This window comes from Ochotona curzoniae, unplaced genomic scaffold (genome assembly GCF_017591425.1).
Source record: "Ochotona curzoniae isolate NIBS_2020 unplaced genomic scaffold, NIBS_Ocur_1.0 contig_430, whole genome shotgun sequence".
Lineage (NCBI taxonomy): Eukaryota > Metazoa > Chordata > Mammalia > Lagomorpha > Ochotonidae > Ochotona > Ochotona curzoniae.
In genome coordinates this window covers 456,702-481,363 of record NW_024466219.1, presented here as the reverse complement: position 1 = coordinate 481,363, position 24,662 = coordinate 456,702, and the positions used below count along the sequence as shown (strand labels likewise).

The window sequence follows — 24,662 nt, the reverse complement described above, 5'->3', positions numbered from 1 at the left end:
GCAGGGCTGGTGCACCTGGGCACAGGTAGTGGTAGTGATAGAGCCACAGTAGGTTAGGAAGGAGCCTGCCCCCACGCTAGGGAACCCTTCTCCAGCCGGGCCGCACCTACCCCGGGACGGAGCAGAGCTGCCCTGAGGACAACACCAGTCGCATCTGGGTGAGGTTGCTGGAAGATGCTGAGGTCAAGGACGGACACACACACACACACACACACGTGAGGTTAGGCTGGGCCACGGCCTCGGGGCTGGATAGCCCTGGGACCCATCCCGCCTCTCCCTGTGGGACCCCAGCGCCTGAGGGGGGATGGGGCTGAACAGGGGGTGAGGGGTCTGGCTCAGGGCCTCCGCATGCAGTCCTGGGTGGTGAGGGCAGCAGAGGACCCTGCCAAGGCACCTGATGACTCAGCTAAGGGCAGTGCAGCCTACAGCACTGGAGACCCTCTTGGTGCCCCCACGGCCACTCCCAGTGTCCTCCCGCTGCCCGCCCCAGGGCTGAGCAGGGGCTGGGGCTCGGGTGTCCAGCCCTGACTCACAGTTCTGGGCTGGGCTGGATGTCACCTCCCGCTGCTGGGGCCGCAGCCACTCGACGCCACGCAGCAAGGAGAACCTCAGAACGGCATGGTCTCCTGGGACGAGAGGAGGGCGTCAGCTCCCTTCCACCACACTGACCGTGCCCTCAGTGCATCGCCAGGCCCTGCTGGGTGTGTCTGATGGGCAGCGTCCAGCCCGGGCTCAGTGTGAGGCGGAGGGCGCAGGGGCTTCAGGTGCCTAGCTTCTCTGTGGCAGCTGGGGGCAGGGCAGTGACCTGGCCTCCTCCTGTGGGAGGCTGGCCAGGGTGGGAGCCCAGGGTCTCCGGGGGCACCTGCCGTCTCCTCTCCTTTTCCTCCTGCTGTATTCCCTCCTGTCCTAGCAGACACCGCCCACCCGAGTGTGCTGAGATGTCCCAGGCAGGGGCAGGGCCCAGGAGCGCTCTGGGGTCAGCATGCAGCAGCTGCGTGGGCAGGAGCCCTCAGGGCAGGACTGAGCAGGACAAGCTGCAGGAGGCGGGCCTTGGGAGAGATGGACGTGTGAGGGGGCAGGCCATGGGGGTGATGGACGTGTGAGGGGGCGGGCCTTGGGAGTGACGGACATGTGAGGGGGCGGGCCATGGGGGTGATGGACGTGTGAGGGGGCGGGCCATGGGGGTGATGGACGTGTGAGGGGGCGGGCCATGGGGGTGATGGACATCTGAGGCCTTGGACTGGCACAGGGCTGAGGACAAATGCCAGAGCAGAGCAGGTGGTGCTGTCCCCCAGAGGACTCAGCCCTGTAGGGGAAGGGTTGCAGCTTTAGCTCTCCTGTGCTGAGCTGTCCTGTCCCAATCTTCTCAGACCTGTTTTCTGGTTTCCAAAACTTTCTACCTGCAGACTTAGGCCATGTCCTAACTCTCCCTGCCTTAAAACATTTTCCTCTGAGTTCAGGCAGGCTTCTACGTCAGGAAGGGTCACATGTGCATTTGTGTGATTATGTGGCACACAGACTGCATGCTAACGTACATGATTCGGTGCCAAGGCATGGGAATTAATGAACCCATATAATTGGACTCCCCAAAGGCATTGTCTTCCAAGCCTGAATCTCCCTCATGCCTTCATAAAAACAATTTACTCTGGCATTCCAAAGAGTTCATGGGACAGTGACATTAAAAACTCTGCTTTAGTACAAACTTTTGAAATCCATGCAAATTATTTGTAATGTGTGTTTCCCTCCAACACTGGAGCTGTTTCCCAGAGAAGCTGTACCCTGTGGCCCACCTCACCCCTTGGATGCCCACAGTGAGTGCTGCCCATGGGACAGGGTGTGACAGACAACTGAAACACCCCCACAGCCTCACAATGTGACCCATGGTCATTAAGGACACCCAATTACACCCCCACTGTGACCCTGTGCCATGATGGACACCCACCCCACACTGACCCCGTGCCATGGTGGACGCCTACCCCATGCTGTGACCCCGTGCCATGGTGGACACCCACCTACACTGTGACCCCATGGCTATGGTGGTGCTCCCTACAAACTCTGACCATGTGGCCATAGTGGATGCTTACCCCACACTGTAACCCCATGACCATGGTGGACACCCACCCCGTGCTGTGACCTCGTGGCCATGGTGGACATCCACCCACATTGTGACCTCATGCCAAAATGAATGCCCACCCCATACTGTGACCCTGTGGCCATGGTGGACACCCGCCCCGTGCTGTGACCTTGTGTCATGGTGGATGCCCACCCCGTGCTGTGACCTCATGCCATGATGGATGCCCACTCCGTGCTGTGACCCTGTGGCCGTGGTGACGCCACCCCTTGCTGTGATCCCGTGGTGGGCCTCTGGCCCTGGGCAGTGGTATGGGTGGGTGGCAAGACTGGTTCAGGGGCCCTCACCCCATGTTCTGCTTCTTCGAGGCCTGTGTCAGGGATGCTCCAGCGTCCAGCAGACACCCTGTGCCCTGTGAAATCCAGGGTCAGCCTCAGACCTCGCTGCCCCCTGCCAGGCCAGTGCCAGTCGTGGTTTGTGGCATGGGGGCCTCACCTCCGCTCCATGGCGGGTACTTGTAGCTGGGCTTAGGCGGGTTCCTGTCCTTGAGCCTGTGGCCCCTGTACTCCAGGTACGAGCGGACAGCCTTCCAGGAACAGAACCTATGGGGCACTCTGGTCACTAGAAGACCTGCGTGTCCAGCCAAGGGGATGCAGCAGGCAGTGGGCAGGAAAGACTGTCCCTACCACAGCCAGGCCTCAGGCCCCAGCTGACCCCTGCAGCCAACCCCACTCCCAGCCCCGACCTGAGCGCCCTGCTCCCTGGCACCCTCATTTCCAAGGACCGAGTAGGGCAGGTTGGGGCTCGGTAGATGCTCTTAGAGCACCCTCCCACCCCCAGCCTAAGACCAGGAAGCTGGAAGTCCTGGTTCGGGGCCGGGAGAAGGCACAGGGAGTTCCACGTGTCCCCCGAGACCCAGGGACATGGCTACCTTTTCCAGAAGTACATGAGAACAGGGAAGACGGACATGATGGCCCCGTGGAAGATGCTGCGGTCCAGATGCCCCTCGTTGAAGGCGGCGAGGACAGCGTCCTTCTGAGCCTCAGAGATGTTCACCTGCCGAGGGCAGGGGCCAGTCCTGGCTGAGCCCTCCCTGGCACTCTTGGTGGGCCCATCCGAGCTGGCTGGCTGTCTGCCCAGGGCTCTGGGGTCCATGGGCGGAATCTCACGGCTGGGGCCTGCCTACCCTGAGCTTGGGCGGGATATCGGAGCTGAGGAAGAGCTTGATGACCACGCTGGCCTTGTTCCTCAGGAGCACCACGTCGTTCTCGCTCGGGGCCCGGCTGCCATACAGCTTGTGGGCTGAGTTCACCAGCTCGTTAAACCTGTGGGCAGCACCGGGCTGCACTGGCTCACCACAACCTGCCCGTCGGCAAGTGGCCATGGGCCCTGCTCGTGAGCTGTCTGTCCACCCTGGCCCTGGCTGCCCTCTATGCTGAGCTGCCCAAGCCCCCGGCAAGCACCCCCGTGCAGTCAGGCCAGGATCGGGGAGGGGACAGAGGGCTTGCAGGGCCCCTCCGCTCCCCTGGCCACCCCTCACAGCCCTGTCCTTAGAGGTGCCCGGGAACTCAGTGGTCTCAGTGCAATCCCTTGTCTGCGTATGCGACCTCTCCTACACCCAGACCCCTGCCTGTGCCCGTCACTGGCCACTGCGAAGAGGGACACATCACTGGAGCTGCCTGCAAATCCAGGTCCACACCCACAGCTAGCTAAGCGAAGACCCTCGGGGTGTGGCCGGGTTCTCTCCACCCAGGATACCCCTTCGCCTTAGTTCTCTCAAGGGTATTAGCCCCCCACACCTCTGCCCCAGGTCCCCCGGGAGCTGCCTCAGGACCAGGTCACGTGTCTCTGCAGCAGCCACTGCCTCTGCCTGCTGTGCTCGTAGCCCTAATCTCTACCCAGCGAAGACTGGCAGAAAGTGCTGATCCTTGAGAAAGAGATCTGAATGCACTGAAGCATTGTAGTCCTGCCGGAGGGTTCTAGAACATGGCTCCCGAGTTAGCCATTGTGTGGTTCCCTGATGCATCCAAGCAGGCAAGTCTGGGACCCAGGAGGTTAGACTGCTCTGCAGGAACCTCTGAATTCTTGTTCCACTTTTAAGCTGGTGGTGTTAGGGAGCTTGGCAGGGAGAGGCCATGGACTCCCCACAGCACTGAAGCCCACTGGGGAATGAGGGCTGGGCTCATGTGGTTTCTCTAGTCACAACTGCCACTTCCACCAAAACACCAGAGGATCCCAGCCTCACAGCCTGGCAGGGGCAGTGCTCAGGGAGCCCCGAAGCCTCCCCCGCCTGGCGGCTCTTGCAGGCTCAGTGGTCTCAGTGGGGGGAAAGAGGAGAGACTCACTTCTCCATCTCAGAGAAGAAGTACAGGTCGTTGATGGCGAAGTTGATGGTGATGATCCTATGGCCGAATATGCGGCGCTTGGCAAGGCCGGGCTCCCCATTCTCCTGGTCTGCACTCCGTGTGCTGGGGGACAGGAAGGTCGGACGCCCCGTGACGTTGGGCGAGGTGAAGTCTAGCAGGAGTGAGAGACCTGTACTCAGATCTAACGTGGTCACTCCTTGGCCCAAGCCAAGGTGGAGGAAGCCGACCATGGCTCTGTGCTCTGGGCCTGTGGACATGGTCAGCCTGTGGACACGGTCAGCCTGTGGACATGATCAGCCTGTGGACATGGTCAGCCTGTGGACATGACCTACCTGGGCCCAGCCTCACTTCAGGCTAATGGTCTGTGTGATGACCATAGGGCATCAGTAGGAGGATAGTCCATGGTGCCTGCTCAGGAACGGGACCCACTGGAGCCATACAAATTCTGCACAGAAGCTGTGTGGACACTTTGGACTGGGCATGCAGTGCGGCCACGGGGACTGTGAGCACGGAGCATGCAGAGTGGCCACATCCAGTGAGCACTGGGCACACAGTGTGGCCACGGCAGAGTTTGACTTACTCTCTTTGTGGTTGTACATCTCCAGGTGCAGGTAGTCCTCGAACTCCTGGCGCCTGCTGGCATCGGCCGTGAACCTGCGGTACTTGCAGAAGCTCTTGATGAAGCTGACCATCTTCATCCAGCCTCTCTTCTATCAGGGGTCGGGGAGCAGACAGGGCCTCAGTGCGTGGCTTGGCAGGGCCACAGGACTGACCACCCAGAGCCCCTGGATGGGGTCGCCGTTGGCCCCCGGCCCAAGGTGGCAGAGGCAGGACGGAGGCCAGAGTTGGCACAGTGGGCCCCAGCAGCTGCAGCTTTTCAGTCTCTCTCAGCCAGGTAGGGCTGGGCTGCGGCACCCAGCTGTGACCATCCCAGCTGTGCTGACTGCAAGGGGCAGGAGCTGAGCACAGGGGCGGGGGCAGGACAAAGGTGGCATGTCACCCAAGGACAGGAGGCAGAGCACACTAAGTGAGCAGAGCCGTTTCCCTCTGGGTCGGGGGAAGCACCTAGTCTTACAGAGCCCCTATCCTGGGGGCCAGACGCCCATCCCAGACCACAGGAGAACGTGAGCAGGCTCTGGCAGCCGTCTTGTCCATCTGCGTCTTCACGCTCGCTGACCTGGGAGTCCTGCAAGTACGTCGAGGTCACAGTGGCCGCCGTGGTGACTTTAGATGGCTTGCGGGGCGCTGAGGGCATGTCGACGTCTGTCTCCAGAGGCCGGGCTGGGAACAGGTCCTGGTACTCCTTCAGCCTGCGATTGACAGAGGCCCGCTGTGCCAGGCCAAGCTGTCCAGCTCGCAGACCTGTGTCCCGTGAGCTGGGGCGGGGGCCTCACCACTTCTCCTCCAGCGACTTGGTGACGTGGCCCTGGAGCATCAGCAGGGTCGTGGTGCTGACGCGCCTCATGTTGGTGATCTCTCGCAGGATGGGGACGTTGCACTGCAGCATTTCCTCTGCCAGCACAGGGCAGGTGGGCAGCTGTCACTGGGGTGGCTGACTGTCCTCCCCTCCCAGTGTCTCCAGCTGGCACTGACGCGCACCTCAGTCAAAAACCTGAGTGGAGTGTCCTCAGCCCCGCCCCTGCCCCCTGTTGGTTGCAGGCGGTGCCCAGAAGCGGAGTCCAGGACCCGGGGCTGGACGGGGCGCGCTGTCCGTCCCGCATGCAGTGAGGAGAACCCCCGACTTTGGGATTAAGCTTGAGTAAAGCAAGGGAGGGGCGTGCGAGCGGCCTCCCTCCCTGGCTCCTGTGGGGCTGCGGGGCGCACCGGGCGGCAGCTTGCCGTGGAAGAATGTCTTGATGATGTTCTCCAGGGATGACTTGTAGAGCTTCTCGTTGGTCTCGGTGCTGAGCTTATGCACGGCCACGAGGAACTGCAGCGGGCTCTCGGCCTTGCGCTCCTTCAGGAACTCGCGGAAGAAGTCCAGGTGCTGCGGGTTCAGCAGGATCTCGGTCAGGTTCCTGCAAGACAGGGTGCTGCTGGATGGGGAGGCTTGGGCGCTGATCGGGGGGGGCCCACAGCAGGTGCTGGGAGCTCAGCAGGATCTCGGTCAGGTTCCTGCAAGACAGGGTGCTGCTGGATGGGGAGGCTTGGGCGCTGATCGGATGGGGGCCCACAGCAGGTGCTGGGAGCTCAGCACACGCCAAGGGGCATTCGCTATGGGAGACAGAGAGCCACCCAGGGTACATCTGGGTGGGGGGACAGAGGCGGGGGTGGCCCGGGCCGCCTACCGGGGTCTGACGGATGGTTTCCTGAGGCCCGCCTTCCTGTAGAAGGACAGCTTCCTGGGGGCAGGTGCTTTCTTGGGCTCCCTGACAATTTCCATGGTGAAATCTGAGCAAAACCACAAAATGGGGGGACATTGCGACACCAGGAGAAAGAGCACTGTCTGCTGCCTGTGTGGGACAGCCCTGGCTGTGACATCATGGGGCCGTGACCTCACAGGGCAGGGACCTCACAGGGCTGTGACCTCATGGGGGCTGTGACCTCACGGGGCTGTGACCTCATGGGGGCTGTGACCTCATGGGGCTATGACCTCACGGGACTGTGACTTCACAGGGCTGTGACCTCACAGGGCTATGGCATCACAAGGCTGTGACCTCACAAGGCTGTGACCTAATGGGGTTGTGACCTCATGGGGCTGCGACCTCACAGGGCTATGGCATCACAAGGCTGTGACCCCACGGGGCTGTGACCTCATGGGGCTGTGACCTCATGGGGCTGCGACCTCATGGGGCTGTGACCTCATGAAGCTGTGACCTCATGGGGGTTGTGACCTCATGGGGCTGTGACCTCACGGGGTTGTGACCTCACGGGGCTATGACTCCATGGGACAGCCTGGCTAGGATCTCAAAGCCAGTTTCCTCCTCCTCACGCTGCTCACCCCAGCTCCCCCTCTTGCTCCTGTCCCCAGCCCTGTCTGTATGCAGATCCCACAGTACCTCCTCTACCTCAAGGCCTGGGCTGCCAGTCTCCTCCGTGCCCTGCCTTCCACACCTCTGGCTTTGTGGTTAGCAAACGCTGGCAGAATCAGGGTCAGCTACGCAGTCTCTAGTTCTCCCAAGAGCCATGCCTTTCCTTTCCCAGGCCCTGCTCAGCCAGTATCCAGCACACACCTGTGTCTGGGCTGCCAAGGAGGACGGATCGTGCCCCAGACACACTGAGTGTCCTGTCGAGGACAAGAGGAGCCGAGGTGCGCAACACTCGGCTGGGGGTGGCAGCAGTCACCAGGTTCCCAAAGAGGTGAGGGGTCAACTGCCCAAGCCTCCCCCTAGGACATGGCCATATTGAAGTGTAGGCAGAGTCTACACTCAGGAATGTCTTCTAGGAGCAGTCCACCCCATGCAGAAGGTTCACTGGAGATGGGAACATTTAAGGACGTTCATTAACAAAAATATTAAAATGAGGGAATAGTGGAGCCCAGGCACAGAAGGCCAACATGGTGAGAGGAGAACCTTTAAAACCTTCCCCTCAGGGGTGTCCTCACAGGGTTATCACCCTCCCCTCAGGGGTGTAGGGGTGTCCTCACAGGGTTATCACCCTCCCCTCAGGGGTGTAGGGGTGTCCTCACAGGGTTATCACCCTCCCCTCAGGGGTGTAGGGGTGTCCTCACAGGGTTACCACCCTCCCCTCAGGGGTGTTCTCACCTGTGTAGGGGTGTTTTCCCAAGTACATACAGTCCTGCCTGTTCTGTGTGCATTCTCCCAGGTTTCTTCTAGGCCCTTGGGTGCCCTCCCCATGCTGCACCAACACCTGCCTTTAGGGGGCGCCTTCTCGCAGTATGCTCTGTAGTCGGCACTGATCTTCTCAATGGCCACCTTGGGGTTCTTGGAGCAGAGCTCCTCGAAGGTCATTTTGCTGAAGTCTGTGGTGGGAGGAAGGACAAGGCCTGGGTGAAGCTGTTCCACGGCCCAATCAGAGCAGGGACTGCAGTCTGCCCACCCCCCTGGCATCTCAGCTGTGACTGCCAGACAACAGAGCGGCAGCCCCAAGGCTCGCACGTCACAGCTCCTCGCAAGGGGATTTGGTGCTCTTGATGCAGTGGTGCTGTTTATTTTATTTTTATTTAAAAAGGAGATTTACAGAGAGGAGAGACAGAGACACATTCCATTCACTGTCACTCCTCACTTGAGTGAAATGGCCAGAGCTGAGCCAATCTGAAAGCAGGAGCCATTCTGGCCTCCACGCAGGTGTAGTGCCCCAAAGCTCTGGGCCATCTTCCTGTGCTTTCCCAGGCCATGAGCAGGGAACTGGATGGGAAATGGAGTAGCCAGAACACAAACCAGTGCCCCTAAGGGATGCTGGTGTTTCAGGTGAAAGATTATCTTACTATGCTACTATGCCAATCCCTAGGCAACCATTTCCGACCCATGAATGGAAACTGGGAGGTGACCCTGGTCATACCCATGAGGTGCCGGGGTGGGAAAGCCAGGTGAGCAGGCCTAGGAGAAGACGCTCGCAGGCGCCCGGAGCAGTGGGGTTTGTTCTGATGGTCTCCTTGGTGCTGGCAGGAACCCTGGGCTATGGCTCGTGAGGTGTCTCGGCCGCGAGAACCTGACCGCAGCGGAGACAGCAGCGACTCCCTGGGTCCTTGGTCCAGGTCAACCCCTCCCCTGCAGGGGGACCTTGGCGATCCCGTCTTTCTGGGGTTCTCAGTCGCCACAGGGAACTGAAGCCTCTGTGTGGGCTCCATCAGGCTGGGTCCAGGCTCTAAAGGGCAGGACCGAGGCTGGCAGTGACAGGGAGTGACACACACGGAGTCACACCCTCACACAGAGCCACAGTCACACATTCACACGTACTCACACATATGCTCACAGCCACACACAGGCACACCCTCACAAGTCACACACTCACACTTACAGTCACACCGAACCACAGTCAGACCCACAGCCACCCACACAATTACACAGAACCACACAGAACACACACACAGAGACACACGCACACATTCACACACAGGAAGTAGGCTGAGTCCTCACTGTGTCATGTGGAGGGCTGTACCGTCCTGGGTGGCAGTGTAGGCGTGGCAAGGGTTTCCCCCTTCTCTGGGCACACGCATTTGCAAGCAAGTGGTTGGGGAGCTGTGAGGCCAGGCGATGGACCGTGAGCTGTGCCCTGCCTGCCTCTGAATGGTGATTCCCCAGGAAAGCTCCCTGGAGTGCGCGTAGCAATGGCCAGTAGTCACTGGACTCCTGCTGTCCCTTGGGGTAACTTTATAGACCTTCCAGGATACTCCCATGTGAACTTTATAGCCCCCAATGCACTGAGGCCTAGGAGAAGTAGCATCCCGTTTTGTGAGTCAGTGTGTGGCTGACAGTGAGCCGGACTTGTCTCTCCACTGTGGGTGAGCGGAATGTCGAGGGAGGCGCTAGGGAGGATGCCTCCACAGAGGTGCGTCTCTGAGGGCTTGTGGGAGTTGGTGAGGTGGAGCAAACTCAAGTGGTGCCCAGAAGGGCATGGGCTGGTCTGGCCTGGGTTCCTGACTCTGCCACCTTCCACAGGAGCCACATCACAAGTTTGTGTGACCCAGAAGGCCACTGCCCTGTAGCAGCCTGGACACAGGGTGACTGGGGCACAAGTAGGGAACGTCCCGCTTTCGGCCCCTCACCTGCCAGGAACACTGGAGAGCTGAGCTCGACCTGCAGGGACCCTCCCTGCCGCAGGTCCTCTGTGGCCAGCCTCTGCCACTCTGCTGCCTCCATCTCCTCCAGGTGAGCAAGTGCCTGGCTCAGCAGCAGGGCCTCCTGGAGCCTCCTGCACAGGAAGCTGCTCTCACCATCTGCCGACTCTGTCTTTCGCCACCGACTTTTCACGAGCCTGCTCTGAGTCTAGAGGAAAGCAGGATGGTGTGGGCTGCAGGAATGAGCTGCACAAGTCAGGGTCTCCAGTTCTCCTGTTGCTTGCAACCTGCGCCCACTCCCTCCTGTGCCCACCTGCGCCCACTCCCTCCTGTGCCCACCTGTGCCCACTTCCTCATGTCCCCGCATGCGCCTACTCCTTCTCTGTCCACTCCCCACCCCACCTGGTACCCAGCAGCTGTTGTTGCTCTTAATGCCTGAGGGACTCTGTGACTCCCAGGTCAGTGTCCTCTGGACAGTTCAGGCCCATTGGGGTCACAGGGAATAGGCCAATCTGCTGCCTTCAGGGAATATTCGGCTTGCCTCAACAACTGAGGTTCCTCGAGCAGCAGGGCCCCTCCTCCCGCTGCTCCATCCGTCTGGGCAGAAGCTCCTACCGTAAAATTGAGGAACCAGTAATCCTCCTCATTTAGGAACTCTTCGTACCAGGGGCTGAGGGCCTGCAAGCAGACACAGCGCCGGCTTCAGGGTAGGGCTGTGGCTCTCCCCGGCCAGTGGACAAGCCTTTGCCTTGGGAGTGGCTCGTCACACAGCACTAAACATAATTTCCGGAGAAGCAACAAGTGGTTTATAGACCTGCTTCTCATCCGTTTACATGGGGCTCTTATCCAAGTGTCATCTTGGCTCTGAGAATCAAGCACCTTCGACCCAGCAGCTGCTGGGGCCTCTGGGACACAGCAGGAATAGTCCCAGTGCAGGGGTCCTGCTGAACTCATGGGAAGACCCAGATGGAGTCCCGGCTTTGGGCCTGGAGTGAGCCTCACAGGACGCTGGCATCTGCAGAGTGGAATGTACACATGTGGGCCCTTCTAAAGTTGGCAAGAAAGCAGGGCTGTAGTGTGAGCTATGGCGATGCATGTTGGGTGCTAGGTCCGGCTGGCTGCCAGTGGTTAGGATACCCATATCCAAAATCACGATACCAAGTTCGGCACAGGTCTCCGGCTCAGGGTCCTAGTGCCCTACTAAGAGCTAACTGGCAAGTCCACTGACTGGGGCATTTGCATCTGTGAGGGACACCTGTACTGAGGTCTGACTCACGGTTTCACATCCTCTAGACTGGAGGTAGCAGAAGTGAGGCAGGGGACGGGGCACACGGCCCTGGGAGTGAGGCAGGGCACAGGGGCACGTGGCCCTGGGAATGAGGCAGGGGACAGGGCACACGGCCCTGGGAGTGAGGCAGGGCACAGGGGCACACGGCCCTGGGAGTGAGGCAGGGCACAGGGGCACAATACCTGGGAGTGAGGCAGGGGACGGGGGCATAATACCTGGGAGTGAGGAACGGGATGGGGCACACGGCCCTGGGAGTGAGGCAGGGCACAGGGGCACAATACCTGGTCTCAAGTAATTTTTAAAGTGAAATTCATAAATAGCTTTTGCCTAACAGATTCCCTTCAGTGCTCGACCGTTTAACATGCAAGAAATGTTCTCTAACGCTTGCTTCCAGGACCCTCTGGGGAACCCTTCTCCTACTGATAAACAGCAAGTGTAACTAAGCCATATCTAAATCCTCGGACCATTTTCCGTCACAACATACCAGGCTTTTCTGCTGCCCTGTCACCACTGCCAGGCAGCGACTCCAAGTTGCAGGGTATGACAGGTGCGTTCCACCGAGGCCCGCAATGGCCCTCTAGGCTCTGGGGACTGGGCCTGTGTCAGCAGCACCTGCTCAGAACACACACTGGCCCAGCAGGACCGCAGCAAGCCTGGGCAGACACTCCGGCACCTGGCCTTTGCAGGACCCACAGTGTTGTGGTAGAGGTACTTAACCCTCAATCCCTCTTACAGCTGGAGACAGTCTATTTCCCAAATGCCAGCAATAGGTGGCAGCCAGGAGCCGTAGGTGGCAGGAGCCAAATACCTGGGCCATCTTCTGTTGCCTCTGGCACCCAGTGGGAGCTGGATGGGAAGCGGAGAAGCCAGGACCGGAACCAGCACTCCCTAAGTGAGGCTCAGCCTGCTGGGCCACTATGGTTGTGAGGGTCTGGACCCCTCTTGACAAGGCCCTTGCTGGCTCAGTCTGTGGCGCCCCTGTTTTTACCTGCCTAGGAGTGTGCTGTTTCATTGCATTCATCCACTTTTTCCATTTTTCTCAGTGTGATCGAATGCAATTAAGACTTCTCGAACTGTTCTTGTCTTCCTATACTCTTGGGATTGGCTCTGTGACCCCCGTGCTCTCTCCTGGACAGCACACACGTGACAGAATTCTCCTGTGTCTGCAGGAAAGCTCTGGTATGAATGCAAGGACTGTCTGTCTTTGCCATCACCTGACCATTCTGTCTGACCAGGTTCTGGCCCTGGGGCTCTGAAATTTACTCTTGCCATTCCCCTCTCGAAACCTGCCATTGTTTGGTTCACTTGAGAGCGTTTGTGGAGGCGTGTGTTTGTCATTGCCCCGGCTTCCTGTGGACTGGACCCTGGTATCAGTGCCTAAGGCCTGGGCAGCTGCGACTGGCTGAGGGAAGCCAGAGGGAGCAGGCACGGAGGATCCTGGCCATGGCAAGGTGATGTGGGCTCTGCCTGGGAGCTGCGACTGGCTGAGGGAAGCCGGAAGGGGCAGGCACGGAGGAGCCCGGGCCTGGGAGGGCAGTGTGGGCTACGGGCAGCGGCACTCACCTGGCAGATCTCCATCTGGGCCCTGGGAATCCAGGGGTTCACGTCCCCCGCTGGCAGCAGCTCCCTCAGGCCCTGCAGCGTCTGTGGCTTGAGCGGCAGGTGTGGGTGGCTGTGCTCGCCCAGGTAAAGCTGGCAGATCCTGTTGCACAGCACGTGCCGGAAGACTGCCTTCCCGGTCCTGCGGCTGCTCGTGAGGACACCCAGGAAGCTGTGCAGGTCCTGCCACAGGTCCAGGAGCTGGGTCTCCACCTTCAGGTTCAGCTTCTTCAGGAAGTCCCGGAAGGGGCCTCCGGCACAGGCGTCGGCGCACAGGGCCCAGTGGGTGCAGCCGCAGGACCGGCTGTGCCCAGGGGCACCCCGAATGGTCAGCGTCTGAGAGGAGTGGTTGATGATGGGGGTGTCGGTCTTCAGGTGGCTGGAGCAGAGTGTTTCAAGAAGGCCAGCCATGTGGAGGTGGCCCGCGGCCCTGCACCTCACACTGGCCTTCCAGCCGTAGGCAAGCTCCTCGTCCGTGGCTCTGTCCTTGGAGGATGGGGCCTGAGGGACCGGCCTCGCCCAAGGCGGTACAGGCCCGGCATCTGGTGGCAGGTCCATCTCCAGGGACCAGCAGCCAGAGTCCAGCAGCTGCCACAGCTTCTTCTTGGCGTGGCGGCTTGAGTAGCGCCTCTGGGCGTACGGGCCCTTCTGGATGCTCATGTTGAGGGGCAGGCCGCCGGAGTGGGCACAGCAGAAGCTGCACAGGCGGGTCTCATAGTCCTGCATCAGGCCACGGCACGCCTCCTGCTGGGCCAGCTGCGCCTTGGCGTGTGTGTAGAAGTTGGGCAGCCAGTAGCTCTGCAGCTTGAACAGGGCAACCTTCTGCATGTGCCCGAGGGTCTCCCTCCGGCTGACAGACTGCGTGGGGTGCCAGATGGAGAGGTTCAGCAGGGACTCTGCAGGGAACAAGAGAGACAACAGAGGGGGGAGAGAGAGGAAAGGGAGGGGAGGAGAGGGAGAGAGGATTTTTCACCCTTAGCAGTGTGAGCCCCTGGAGCAGAGGCTTAATCTAGTCTTTGTGCACCGAGTGCTCGATCAGGGTGCCCAGGTATGATCCCCGGCTACACTCCAACGTGGGCTTCCTGCTAGTTTCCTCCCTGGCGGGCAGCAGGTAAGGCCCCCCATGTGGGAGAGCTGGGCTGAGTGCCCCAGCTTTGGTCTGGTCCAGCCTCAACTGTTATGGCACTGGGGGAATAAAAAACCAGATGGATACTCCGTCTCCATTAAATGATAGATTTTAAATCATCCTTAGCATACATGACACATGTGCTGTGATTGGCCACGGCAACATGGGGGCCTCTCGGGTACCTGGTCCCTGCCACCTCGATGCCCGGCCTAGGGGCTGGGGGATCTCCACTGCCTCCTGGCTAAGCCTTTGTCAGTGTGGGCTGGGAGGTGGTGGCCACCGGGCGTGGTGCTCACTGATGTTCACGTTGCAGAGTGTGGCCACCCGCGAGCCCTCCTGCAGGTGGGTGGCCTTGAGCGCCAGCAGCAGGGACAGGTAGTGGTCTTCCACCTCCGGGTCCGTCTCATCCAGGCTCAGGATCTTCTCGGCAAGGATCCAGAAGTCCACCAGCTCCTCGCCTGCAGACCAGATAGACATGGAGCTGCCCCGGCCTCACTCTGAGGGCCGCTCCCCTGGCCTCGCGGGCAGCTGAGCCCTAACAGCAGGGAGGTGGGAAGGGTGCTCTTGGCCAGGGGCCTTGGAGACCTTGTGCTGCTGACACTCACGGAACACCTGTCTGAGGATGGTTCAGGGACACCTGTCTGAGGATGGCTCAGGGACACCTGTCTGAGGATGGCTCAGGGACACCTGTCTGAGGATGGCTCAGGGACACCTGTCTGAGGATGGCTCAGGGACACCTTCTGAGGATGGCTCAGGGACACCTGTCTGAGGATGGCTCAGGGACACCTGTCTGAGGATGGCTCAGGGACACCTGTCTGAGGATGGCTCAGGGGACATCTGTCTGAGGATGGCTCAGGGGACATCTGGGTGCTGCTGAAGTGACAGTGCGGGTGACGACTTCCACTGGGTCATGGACTCCAGGCAGCACCCAGAAGGACAGGAGCACCAAAGTGCCAGCAATGATGGTTAGGTGTGCACTCTGTGGGGTTGGGCCCTGGGGGACCCCACTTGACACCCCGAGGGAGGGCTCTGCCCAGCCAGACTCAGTCCTGCTGAGTGGGCTGTCGTCCAGGTCAAGCCCGGATATGCCCGGCACCTTTTCCTGGGGATGACTCCCACTTCTCCCTGCTGCACCCCAGTGGTCCAGCCTGGGGTCCCCAACACAGAGGCTGCTACAGGGGGCCCAAGTGGAATGAGGGAGCTGGTGACAAACAGATGGGTGAGTGAAGGGACTCTGGGAGCTTGCACTATGACCTCCCAGGTTCACAGGGCTCATCTTGACTGCATTTGGAATCAGCGTGCCTCGCTGTCTGCGGGGACCCAGGAAGGGGGACCCACCTGCACTGCCCTTGAGATAGGAGCAAAAGCGCCACATCCCACGGACCCCAGCGGTGCATTTCTGGAGCAGCCACTGGTCAGCCGTCTTCCACCGCATCATCTCGGCTGCAGGAAAAGTCCATGGTAAGAAGGGGGGCTGGGAGAGTCCACGGTGAGAAGGGGGGCTGGGAGAGTCCACGGTGAGAAGGGGGGCTGGGAGAGTCCATGGTAAGAAGGGGGGCTGGGAGAGTCCACGGTGAGAAGGGGGTTGGGAGAGTCCACGGTGAGAAAGGGGGCTGGGAGAGTCCACGGTGAGAAGGGGGGCTGGGAGAGTCCACGGTGAGAAAGGGGGCTGGGAGAGTCCACGGTGAGAAGGGGGTTGGGAGAGTCCACGGTGAGAAGGGGGGCTGGGAGAGTCCACGGTGAGAAGGGGGGCTGGGAGAGTCCATGGTAAGAAGGGGGTTGGGAGAGTCCACGGTGAGAAGGGGGCTGGGAGAGTCCATGGTAAGAAGGGGGGCTGGGAGAGTCCACGGTGAGAAGGGGGCTGGGAGAGTCCACGGTGAGAAGGGGGTTGGGAGAGTCCACGGTGAGAAAGGGGGCTGGGAGAGTCCACGGTGAGAAGGGGGGCTGGGAGAGTCCACGGTGAGAAAGGGGGCTGGGAGAGTCCACGGTGAGAAGGGGGTTGGGAGAGTCCACGGTGAGAAGGGGGGCTGGGAGAGTCCACGGTGAGAAGGGGGGCTGGGAGAGTCCACGGTGAGAAGGGGAGCTGGGAGAGTCCACGGTGAGAAGGGAGGCTGGGAGAATCCATGGTGAGACATGATATGGGTTCCTCCCAGCATCCTCCGCCTTGTGCACAGCCCGACGGCTACTGTCTGGGTGAGTCAGAGGGCCCCTGGCCTCTGGAATCCTGGTCATTTCTGCGGGGGCAGAGGTGCAGGGGTGTGTGGAGCCGATGCAAGCCCGAGCCCGGCAGACACACAGGGCTCTCCAGGCTCTGAGGCACACTGGCTCAGCTGAGGGATGTGCTAACAAGGTCCTCCGACCACCACAACCATCTGTCCCCAGAACTCTCTGGGATCAGAGACTGCCTTTGGCCAGCAGCTCCCTGTCCACCCCTGCCCTCCCACACTGCCCAGGGCCCCTCATACGAGGCATCATACATCTAGTCTTTTGGTGGCATGTGGGTACCCTTGTTAAGACTGTGGAACTGCCCCCATTTGACTCATTCCCCCACTGACGGGCACACGCGGTAGCAGCGTCAGCATGGCTGGGAGGGAGATGCGTCTGCTGGGTCTGAAGGACATGTGCCAGGGCCACACACAGGCTGCCAGCAGTGCCAGCCATGCCATGGAGCTTCCACAGGCTGACCATTCACCACCTGTCTCAGAAAGCCAGGGCCTCCCTCACCAAGGCGTGTTGCGTGGCGTCTGACAGTGGACATCTGGGCGGGGGGAGGCAGTCCCCAGAAGGTGGCTATGTGTGGAGTGAGGCTGTCCTCAAGACAGTGGACATGTTCTGCTTGCACTTCATCTCTGCCCTCAGCATTCCAGAACTTTCAAGGTTCCGCAGCCTTCCCTGCAGGAGCTGACAGCAGACCTTCCTCAGGCACAATTGCTTTTTGCTCTTTAAAGGAGCCATGTCTTTATTTAAAAAAAATGTATATTTTTAATTTGAAAGGTGAAATTACAGAGAGAGAGAAAGGTTTGAGGAGTGGGAGAGACCTTGCATTCACTTCCAAGAGGGGAGGTTGTGGGGAAGGGCTCAGCCCTGAGGACAGGCTGTGCCCCACAGTGGCCAGTCCCACTGTGGCAGGGACGGAGCCTGGTCAGAGCACTGTCCTGGTGTGTGGAGGACAGACCGTCTTTGCTCCATTTGATTGGCCCCAGCTTCCTGCAGGCTGCTCCAGCACGATGCCCAGCTCCGCCTGTCAGGGCAGGGGTGGGGAAGGAGGCTGCCCCGGTGCTGGGGACGGACCTTAAGCAATGCGGGCTGACTCACAGCCCTTGGTCCCCAACTGATGCGGAGTTCCCGAGCAGCAGCCACCGCTCTAGCGGTCTCCACAAGACAGGTGCGGGGGCTCCCACGGTCCCCTCCCTGGTCCTGAAGTGATGTTCTAAGAGGCCCAGTCTGCTGTCTTGGCAGGAGAGCAGGTGAGAGGTGGGCCCAGTCTGGAGACGGTTTCAGTTTCCAGGAACTTAGGCCAGGCAGTGGGACTCTTGACATATACAAAGGACCTTGTGGGGTCAACAGTCCAGCCTGCCTGACTCCTATTACTGCTCGTGGTGACAGGTTGCCAGCTGAAGATTTCTGCTACTGCTGCAGGGTGGGCTAGGCTGCCCACACGTGCACTAATTCATTTGCACCTTGTGACAGGGCAGGCTCATTATGCAGCGGGACCTCCCTGTTTTATACACACGCATACATCATACGCAGGCACACACACTACAGAAATGCACACGTTCACACATGTATATGCACACCTGTACACACACTTCCCACACATGTATAGGCATATACACACACCTTGTACGTGCATACACACCAACACATGCAGTGAGTGTATGTGCACCACACACGTGTGCCTGTGTGTACTTACCTCCTTCTGGAGATTTCACAAAACCGATGAGCTCCTGGCAGAGAATGTAGTGGAAGCACAGATTTGTTTTGCAGAAGAAAGGTAACCGGTATTTCTCCAACCAGGTCAGTAATCCTTTGTACTTGACGATCTGGAGTCCAACACAAAGACCACAGGGAGGGTGAATGGAGCCGAAGCGCTCTGGTGACAGAAACTTGGTTTGCAGTACCAGGCTGGGAGAGCCGAGTGCTGTGCTGACTGAGTGGGAGTGGGCGTCGGAAGGACAGTTGGCTAAGCCTGAGGCTGCCAAGGAGTGAAAGGACTGGAAGGAAACAAGAGGCTCCTCCCCTCAGGACTTCCTTTGCAAGCACATTGTCTCTGCTCATGTGTGTGCATCCCACATCCGTGGCCCACGTGCACCAAACGCACTGAGGCTCATAGGAGCCATCGTCCAGAGTCCAGGGTGGCTCTCCGAGGGGCACACCACCTCAGAACGCAGGGGAACTCCCAAAGTGCGAGTCTCTCGGTTGTGTGGAAAGCCTCGCAGGGAACCAGAGCTGGCAGCTCAGAGGCCAAGAGCTGAGCTGAGCAGGCCCCGGGGCAGGGGAGGGCGGTGGGCGGTGTCACATCAACCAAGGGGAAGAAGCAAGCAGGAAGGCGGAGAGGGGACGAAAGACAATGGGCAGGGAAATGCGGAGCCACTTAGCCTGAAAGAAGATCGGGAGTAGTAAAGGTCCCAGGAAGAGTGGCCGTGGCAAACTGCAGCTGGGCTCACCTCACATGGCCCCAAGGACTGCTCCCCCGCCCCACACCCACCACGTGTGCTGCCTCCACGTGGCCCCAGCATTCCCCTTGGTGCAGTACTCCAGGCATCCACCGTTCAACAGTGGACCTGCAGGAGTCAGGACTGGCCAGACACTCCTGGCCCAAGAGTGTCCCATCTGCCTCACTTGGTGCCCTCGGCTCTGCTCTGTGCTTCCTGGTCCCTGCCAGAGTCCTCACCCCACCACGTGTCCCCTCCCTCTCCCAACCCAGATGCCAGCAGCTCCCTTGGCCCTGTGCAAGCCCCTTCGATATTCGCAACCTCGACTCACCAAGTCATAAGGTATATTTGGCCAGAGGCTCCACTGTGAGTTTTCCACAGTATAAAATGGTGTCTGTCCAAAGACCTGCACAGAAGGAGACAGTACAGGCGTGGGGCTGCTCTTTCTGCCCACAGTGGGGTCAGTGCAGTCCTGTTGAGCTCGTTAACTAATCCCATTGAGTCACCTTGCGCTATGTGGCCTGACCCGACAGAACTATCAGAACTATTGTTATGTTTCTTTCTGCCTTGCTGGTCCTGGGAGCCATACTGCTATCTGCAAGACGGAGACCCAGGCGCTCGCAGCCAGGCCCTGCAGAGTGGGTACTCAGGCGCTCGCGGCCCAGGCCCTGCAGAGTGGGTACTCAGGCGCTCGCAGCCAGGCCCTGCAGAGTGGGTACCCAGGCGCTCGCAGCCAGGCCCTGCAGAGTGGGTACCCAGGCGCTCGCGGCCCAGGCCCTGTGCAGTGCGTTGCTCACTCTCCATGCACACTTTGAGAACCACCCAGTGAGGAGCAACTTTGGGTTTACCTGAACCTTGGAGACAGCAGAGGACTGAGACCCTGAAGGCCAGGGCTGTGAGCTCTAGAAAGAACGTCCCAAGTGTTACACTGAGAGGACCAGAGGGGACCACCGCGGGGGCAGTTGGCTTGGAACTGAGGGCGGCGTCTGGACCTGTCCAGGTCAACCATCTCACCACGCCCCTCAAACGGCCCACTTTGAGAGGTGCTGGGTTTGGGCTTCCATCAGGGCACTGTGGCTGTCTCCCCTGACCATGCCCCAGACGTGGCCCCTGGCCCCTCCCCCAGCCCTTTAGGAAAGTGGCAGGACTGTCCATGTTCAGATGCGTGTGCTGAAGAGACCCAGTGCTCGGGTGCACACAAGCTTATGGCCCGTATTAGTGCAGTGCAAAGTGAAGTCTGGGATGAAACGGTGGAGCCGGGGGTGGGGTGGGGTGGACATGGAAGGGGGTACACCTGCTGTCTGCCCTGAGGCTGTTGGAGTGTGCCAGTCTCTCAGCATACCAGAGTCACTGCGCCATCTGACGCTACTCATCAGCAATGAGGCTGCAGGCTGCCTTCAGGGTGTGACGTGCGGGGTGTCAGGGTGTGCACTGGCAGGAGTGTTCACTCGTAATGCTGCCGAGTTCCACAGTCACAGCAGCCTCAGTGCCCAGGACAGCCTTAGGTCTCTCCCATCACTGTGCTTCCAGGAGGTTTCTGTGAGCTGCTCAGGAAGTCACCGGGGTCTGGCCGCCGTCCACAAGCACGACAGTGAGCGTGAGCCACACCCCCAGGGGTGCCCCATCATCCAGACCTCCAGGTGGAGCCCACTTGAGGGTTCACCCTGGGCCTCCTGCTGACTGCCACCATGGCCCCTAAGTCAGCAGGAATACCAGCCTCCTCAACACGGCCTTTGCTCCTCGCTGCGCAGTCCCTCCGCTGCCCGTGCTGTCTCCAGAGCTCTCCTCACTGCCTCCTCTTCATCTCTGCTCCTCACCACTTGCCCCTTCTGTATTGCTCATCTCTCCTCTCCCAGGGTGGGGTGTGGTGCACTGTGGGAGAGGATGTGGTGCATTGTGGGAGAGGGTGGGGTGCATTGTGGGAGAGGGTGGGGTGTGGTGCACTGTGGGAGAGGGTGTGGTGCACTGTGGGAGAGGGTGTGGTGCACTGTGGGAGGGGTTGGGGTGCACTGTGGGAGGGGGTGTGGTGCACTGTGGGAGAGGGTAGGGTGCACTGTGGGAGAGGGTGCGGTGCACTGTGGGAGAGGGTGGGGTGCACTGTGGGAGGGGGTGGGGTGGGGTGCACTGTGGGAGGGGGTGGGGTGGGGTGCACTGTGGGAGGGGGTGCGGTGCACTGTGGGAGGGGGTGTGGTACACTGTGGGAGAGGGTGGGGAGCAGGGCACTGTGGGAGAGGGTGGGGTGTGGTGCACTGTGGGAGAGGGTGGGGTGCACTGTGGGAGAGGGTGCGGTGCACTGTGGGAGAGGGTGGGGTGCAGGGCACTGTGGGAGAGGGTGGGGTGCGGTGCACTGTGGGAGAGGGTGGGGTGTGGTGCACTGTGGGAGAGGGTGGGGTGCACTGTGGGAGAGGGTGCGGTGCACTGTGGGAGAGGGTGGGGTGCAGGGCACTGTGGGAGAGGGTGGGGTGCGGTGCACTGTGGGAGAGGGTGGGGTGTGGTGCACTGTGGGAGAGGGTGGGGTGCACTGTGGGAGAGGGTGCGGTGCACTGTGGGAGAGGGTGGGGTGCAGGGCACTGTGGGAGAGGGTGGGGTGTGGTGCACTGTGGGAGAGGGTGGGGTGGGGTGCACTCTGGGAGGGGATGGGGTGCACTGTGGGAGGGGGTGGGGTGCAGTGCCCTCTAGGAGGTACAGGAGTGGAACTGTTGCCTTCCAGGCCATGGTACCTGCAGCAGCAGGACTCCTGAGAGTGTCAGCCAAGTTCTATCATGTTTATTTGCTGAGTGGGAACTGAAAAGCCAGAGACAGGCACCAGGGTCCTGGTTCCAATTTGACCTTTTTGGGCCATTAGGTAGAGCCAGGGGCTTACCGGCAGGGAGAGGAAGGTGTTGAAAAAATCCGCGAAAATCTCATCCTCCAGCAGAATGATGAGGTTTGTGGACTTGATGAGCTCTGCCAGGGAGAAGGCCAAGGTGAGGGGCCGCCCTTGGGAGAGGGCTGGGGGGAGGGGGCCCACCTTTGGCGGAGGGAGGGGTGGGCCTGGGGGATGGGACCTGCCCTGTGGGGGGCCGGGCAGATGGTGCCACTCTGGACTGGCCAGCCTGGATGCCAGGGCTCTCACACATCCTCTCACAGTGTCACAAACTCATGCTCATACACTCTGCTCTCACGGTCCCCAACACAACCCCGTCCTACGCTGCCTCTCTCGCCCTCCCCCCTCTCTCCTCTCTCTCTCTCTGCTCTCCCCCTCCCACCTCCCCTCTATTTCCTCCCTCATTCTCCTGGCACCTCCATGGAGCCCCTGCGTGCTGCGTGCCCCATCTCTGCACTCTGCACCCCCTCATCCAGGCCACTGCACCTGTCCCTCAAACACGTTCCCCACGCAGCTGCACCCGACCCGCCACCCTCATTGTCCATGGAGACTATGGCCGAAGCCCTCCAGCTGCTGCTGGCCCTTCAGGTCCCCGGCTGGCCTTCCAGCCCCAGCTGGCCCTTCAGGTCCCCGGCTGGCCCTCCAGCCCCGGCTGGCCCTTCAGGTCCCCGGCTGGCCCTTCAGGTCCCCGGCTGGCCCTCCAGCCCCAGCTGGCCCTCCAGCCCCAGCTGGCCTAGCCTCTGAGGCTCCGTGCACTCAGTCCCTGTGCTGTCCACTTCGCAAGGCCCTAGTGGACATGCGTCTCCCGCGAGACAGGTGACATCGCTCACCCACCCGGCCACATGACACCACCAGGCCTCGTGCTTCTCTCTCCTGGCCAGGGACAGAGGGTGCTCAGCAGCTCCATCCTCTCAGAGGTAATGGGGGCCATGGACTCCTGTCGGCCCTCGTGAGCCCCTCAAACGTGGAAGGATGGCCTTTGCCAACAGCTTCCCCTTGCCTGCAGGTGACAGGGCTGGGCTGGGCCTGTGTGGCGCCTTCCCCACAGCACTGTGCTTCCTGCACATGCTCCGTCTTCAACCAGGCCACACTCCACACTGTGACACGCTGGACCACTGCCAATGGCTGGATCACCGAACTTGTCCATACGTGTCCCACTGGCTGAGCTCCCCTTCCCATCCCCTAGGGGCAGAGGCTGGAAGGGGGCAGCATGGATTACAGGGCCAGGAGACCCCCAGCCCTGAGCACTCACCTGCATTGCTCATGGTGAGGCCCCACACTGGCTGCTGCAGAACCCCACCCACAGAACCCAGCCCTTGTGAGCACACAGTCACGCAGGGTTCTGGATTCTACCATGGCACTCTGCCCACCCGCTTCAGGTGCTGCCACACGCTGGGGACAAGCCTGTCCCTCATGGTCGCCTAGGCACTTGAGGTGGCAGGCACCTCTGAGCTCAGGCCATGCTCAGAGCCAGGATGGAGTCCTACCCAGACTTCCTCTCCCTCCTTCCCCATGGAAGCAGCGTCTTCACAGCCTCATACTGCCAAGGGGACTGGGCTTGCAGTAGCAGTTCCACAGGCCATGTTGGCACCAGACCAAGCACCACAAAGTCAACACTGTTCCTTTGAGGAACCCCTGGCTCTTCATTAACCCCCTAGGACCTGGCATTCTGTCCTGGAGGGAGATGCCTAGGACTAAAGGACCACATATTCACCTGACACTCCAACCCAAGAGCACTGTACACTGTGAGGGCAGTGTGTCCTGAGGGGGCTGCGGGCTCCTGGGCTGTGAGGACGGGGCAGTGTGTCCTGAGGGGGCTCCTTGGCTGTGAGGACGGGGCAGTGTATCCTGAGGGGGCTGTGGGCTCCTGGGCTGTGAGGACGGGGCAGTGTGTCCTGAGGGGGCTCCTGGGCTGTGAGGACGGGGCAGTGTGTCCTGAGGGGGGCTCCTGGGCTGTGAGGACAGGGCAGTGTGTCCTGAGGGGGCTCCTGGGCTGTGAGGACGGGGCAGTGTGTCCTGAGGGGGCTGCTGGGCTGTGAGGACGGTTCAGTGTGTCCTGAGGGGGCTGCGGGCTCCTGGGCTGTGAGAACAGGGCAGTGTGTCCTGAGGGGGCTCCTGGGCTGTGAGGACGGTTCAGTGTGTCCTGAGGGGGCTCCTGGGCTGTGAGGACGGGGCAGTGTGTCCTGAGGGGGCTCCTGGGCTGTGAGGACAGGGCAGTGTATCCTGAGGGGGCTGCGGGCTCCTGGGCTGTGAGGACGGTTCAGTGTGTCCTGAGGGGGCTCCTGGGCTGTGAGGACAGGGCAGTGTATCCTGAGGGGGCTGCGGGCTCCTGGGCTGTGAGGACAGGGCAGTGTATCCTGAGGGGGCTCCTGGGCTGTGAGGACGGGGCAGTGTGTCCTGAGGGGGCTCCTGGGCTGTGAGGACGGGGCAGTGTGTCCTGAGGGGGCTCCTGGGCTGTGAGGACGGGGCAGTGTGTCCTGAGGGGGCTCCTTGGCTGTGAGGACGGGGCAGTGTATCCTGAGGGGGCTGCGGGCTCCTGGGCTGTGAGGACGGGGCAGTGTGTCCTGAGGGGGCTCCTGGGCTGTGAGGACGGGGCAGTGTGTCCTGAGGGGGCTGCTGGGCTGTGAGGACGGTTCAGTGTGTCCTGAGGGGGCTCCTGGGCTGTGAGGACAGTTCAGTGTGTCCTGAGGGGGCTCCTGGGCTGTGAGGACGGGGCAGTGTGTCCTGAGGGGGCTCCTGGGCTGTGAGGACGGGGCAGTGTATCCTGAGGGGGCTGCGGGCTCCTGGGCTGTGAGGACGGTTCAGTGTGTCCTGAGGGGGCTGCGGGCTCCTGGGCTGTGAGGACGGTTCAGTGTGTCCTGAGGGGGCTGCGGGCTCCTGGGCTGTGAGGACGGTTCAGTGTGTCCTGAGGGGGCTCCTGGGCTGTGAGGACGGTTCAGTGTGTCCTGAGGGGGCTCCTGGGCTGTGAGGACAGGGCAGTGTATCCTGAGGGGGCTGCGGGCTCCTGGGCT

The 24,662-nt window shown here is 60.8% G+C and overlaps 1 protein-coding gene across 1 annotated transcript; it reads right to left on the bottom strand.

The window, feature by feature from the left end:
• Nucleotides 1-48: 48 nt before the first annotated feature.
• RGSL1 (regulator of G protein signaling like 1) lies at nucleotides 49-22,916 on the bottom strand. Its single transcript, XM_040985767.1, has 21 exons — nucleotides 22,904-22,916; nucleotides 21,649-21,764; nucleotides 19,117-19,191; nucleotides 18,044-18,173; nucleotides 15,469-15,573; nucleotides 14,427-14,588; nucleotides 12,969-13,900; nucleotides 10,733-10,795; nucleotides 10,106-10,325; nucleotides 8,252-8,359; nucleotides 6,726-6,828; nucleotides 6,262-6,455; nucleotides 5,832-5,949; nucleotides 5,615-5,747; nucleotides 5,018-5,147; nucleotides 4,417-4,588; nucleotides 3,258-3,396; nucleotides 3,003-3,127; nucleotides 2,567-2,673; nucleotides 534-626; nucleotides 49-177 (listed from the first exon to the last, which is right to left on the bottom strand). The coding sequence occupies exons 1-21, from the start codon at nucleotides 22,914-22,916 to the stop codon at nucleotides 107-109; spliced, it is 3,309 nt and encodes a 1,102-aa protein (XP_040841701.1). The 3' UTR covers nucleotides 49-106.
• Between the last annotated feature and the right edge of the window lie 1,746 nt (nucleotides 22,917-24,662).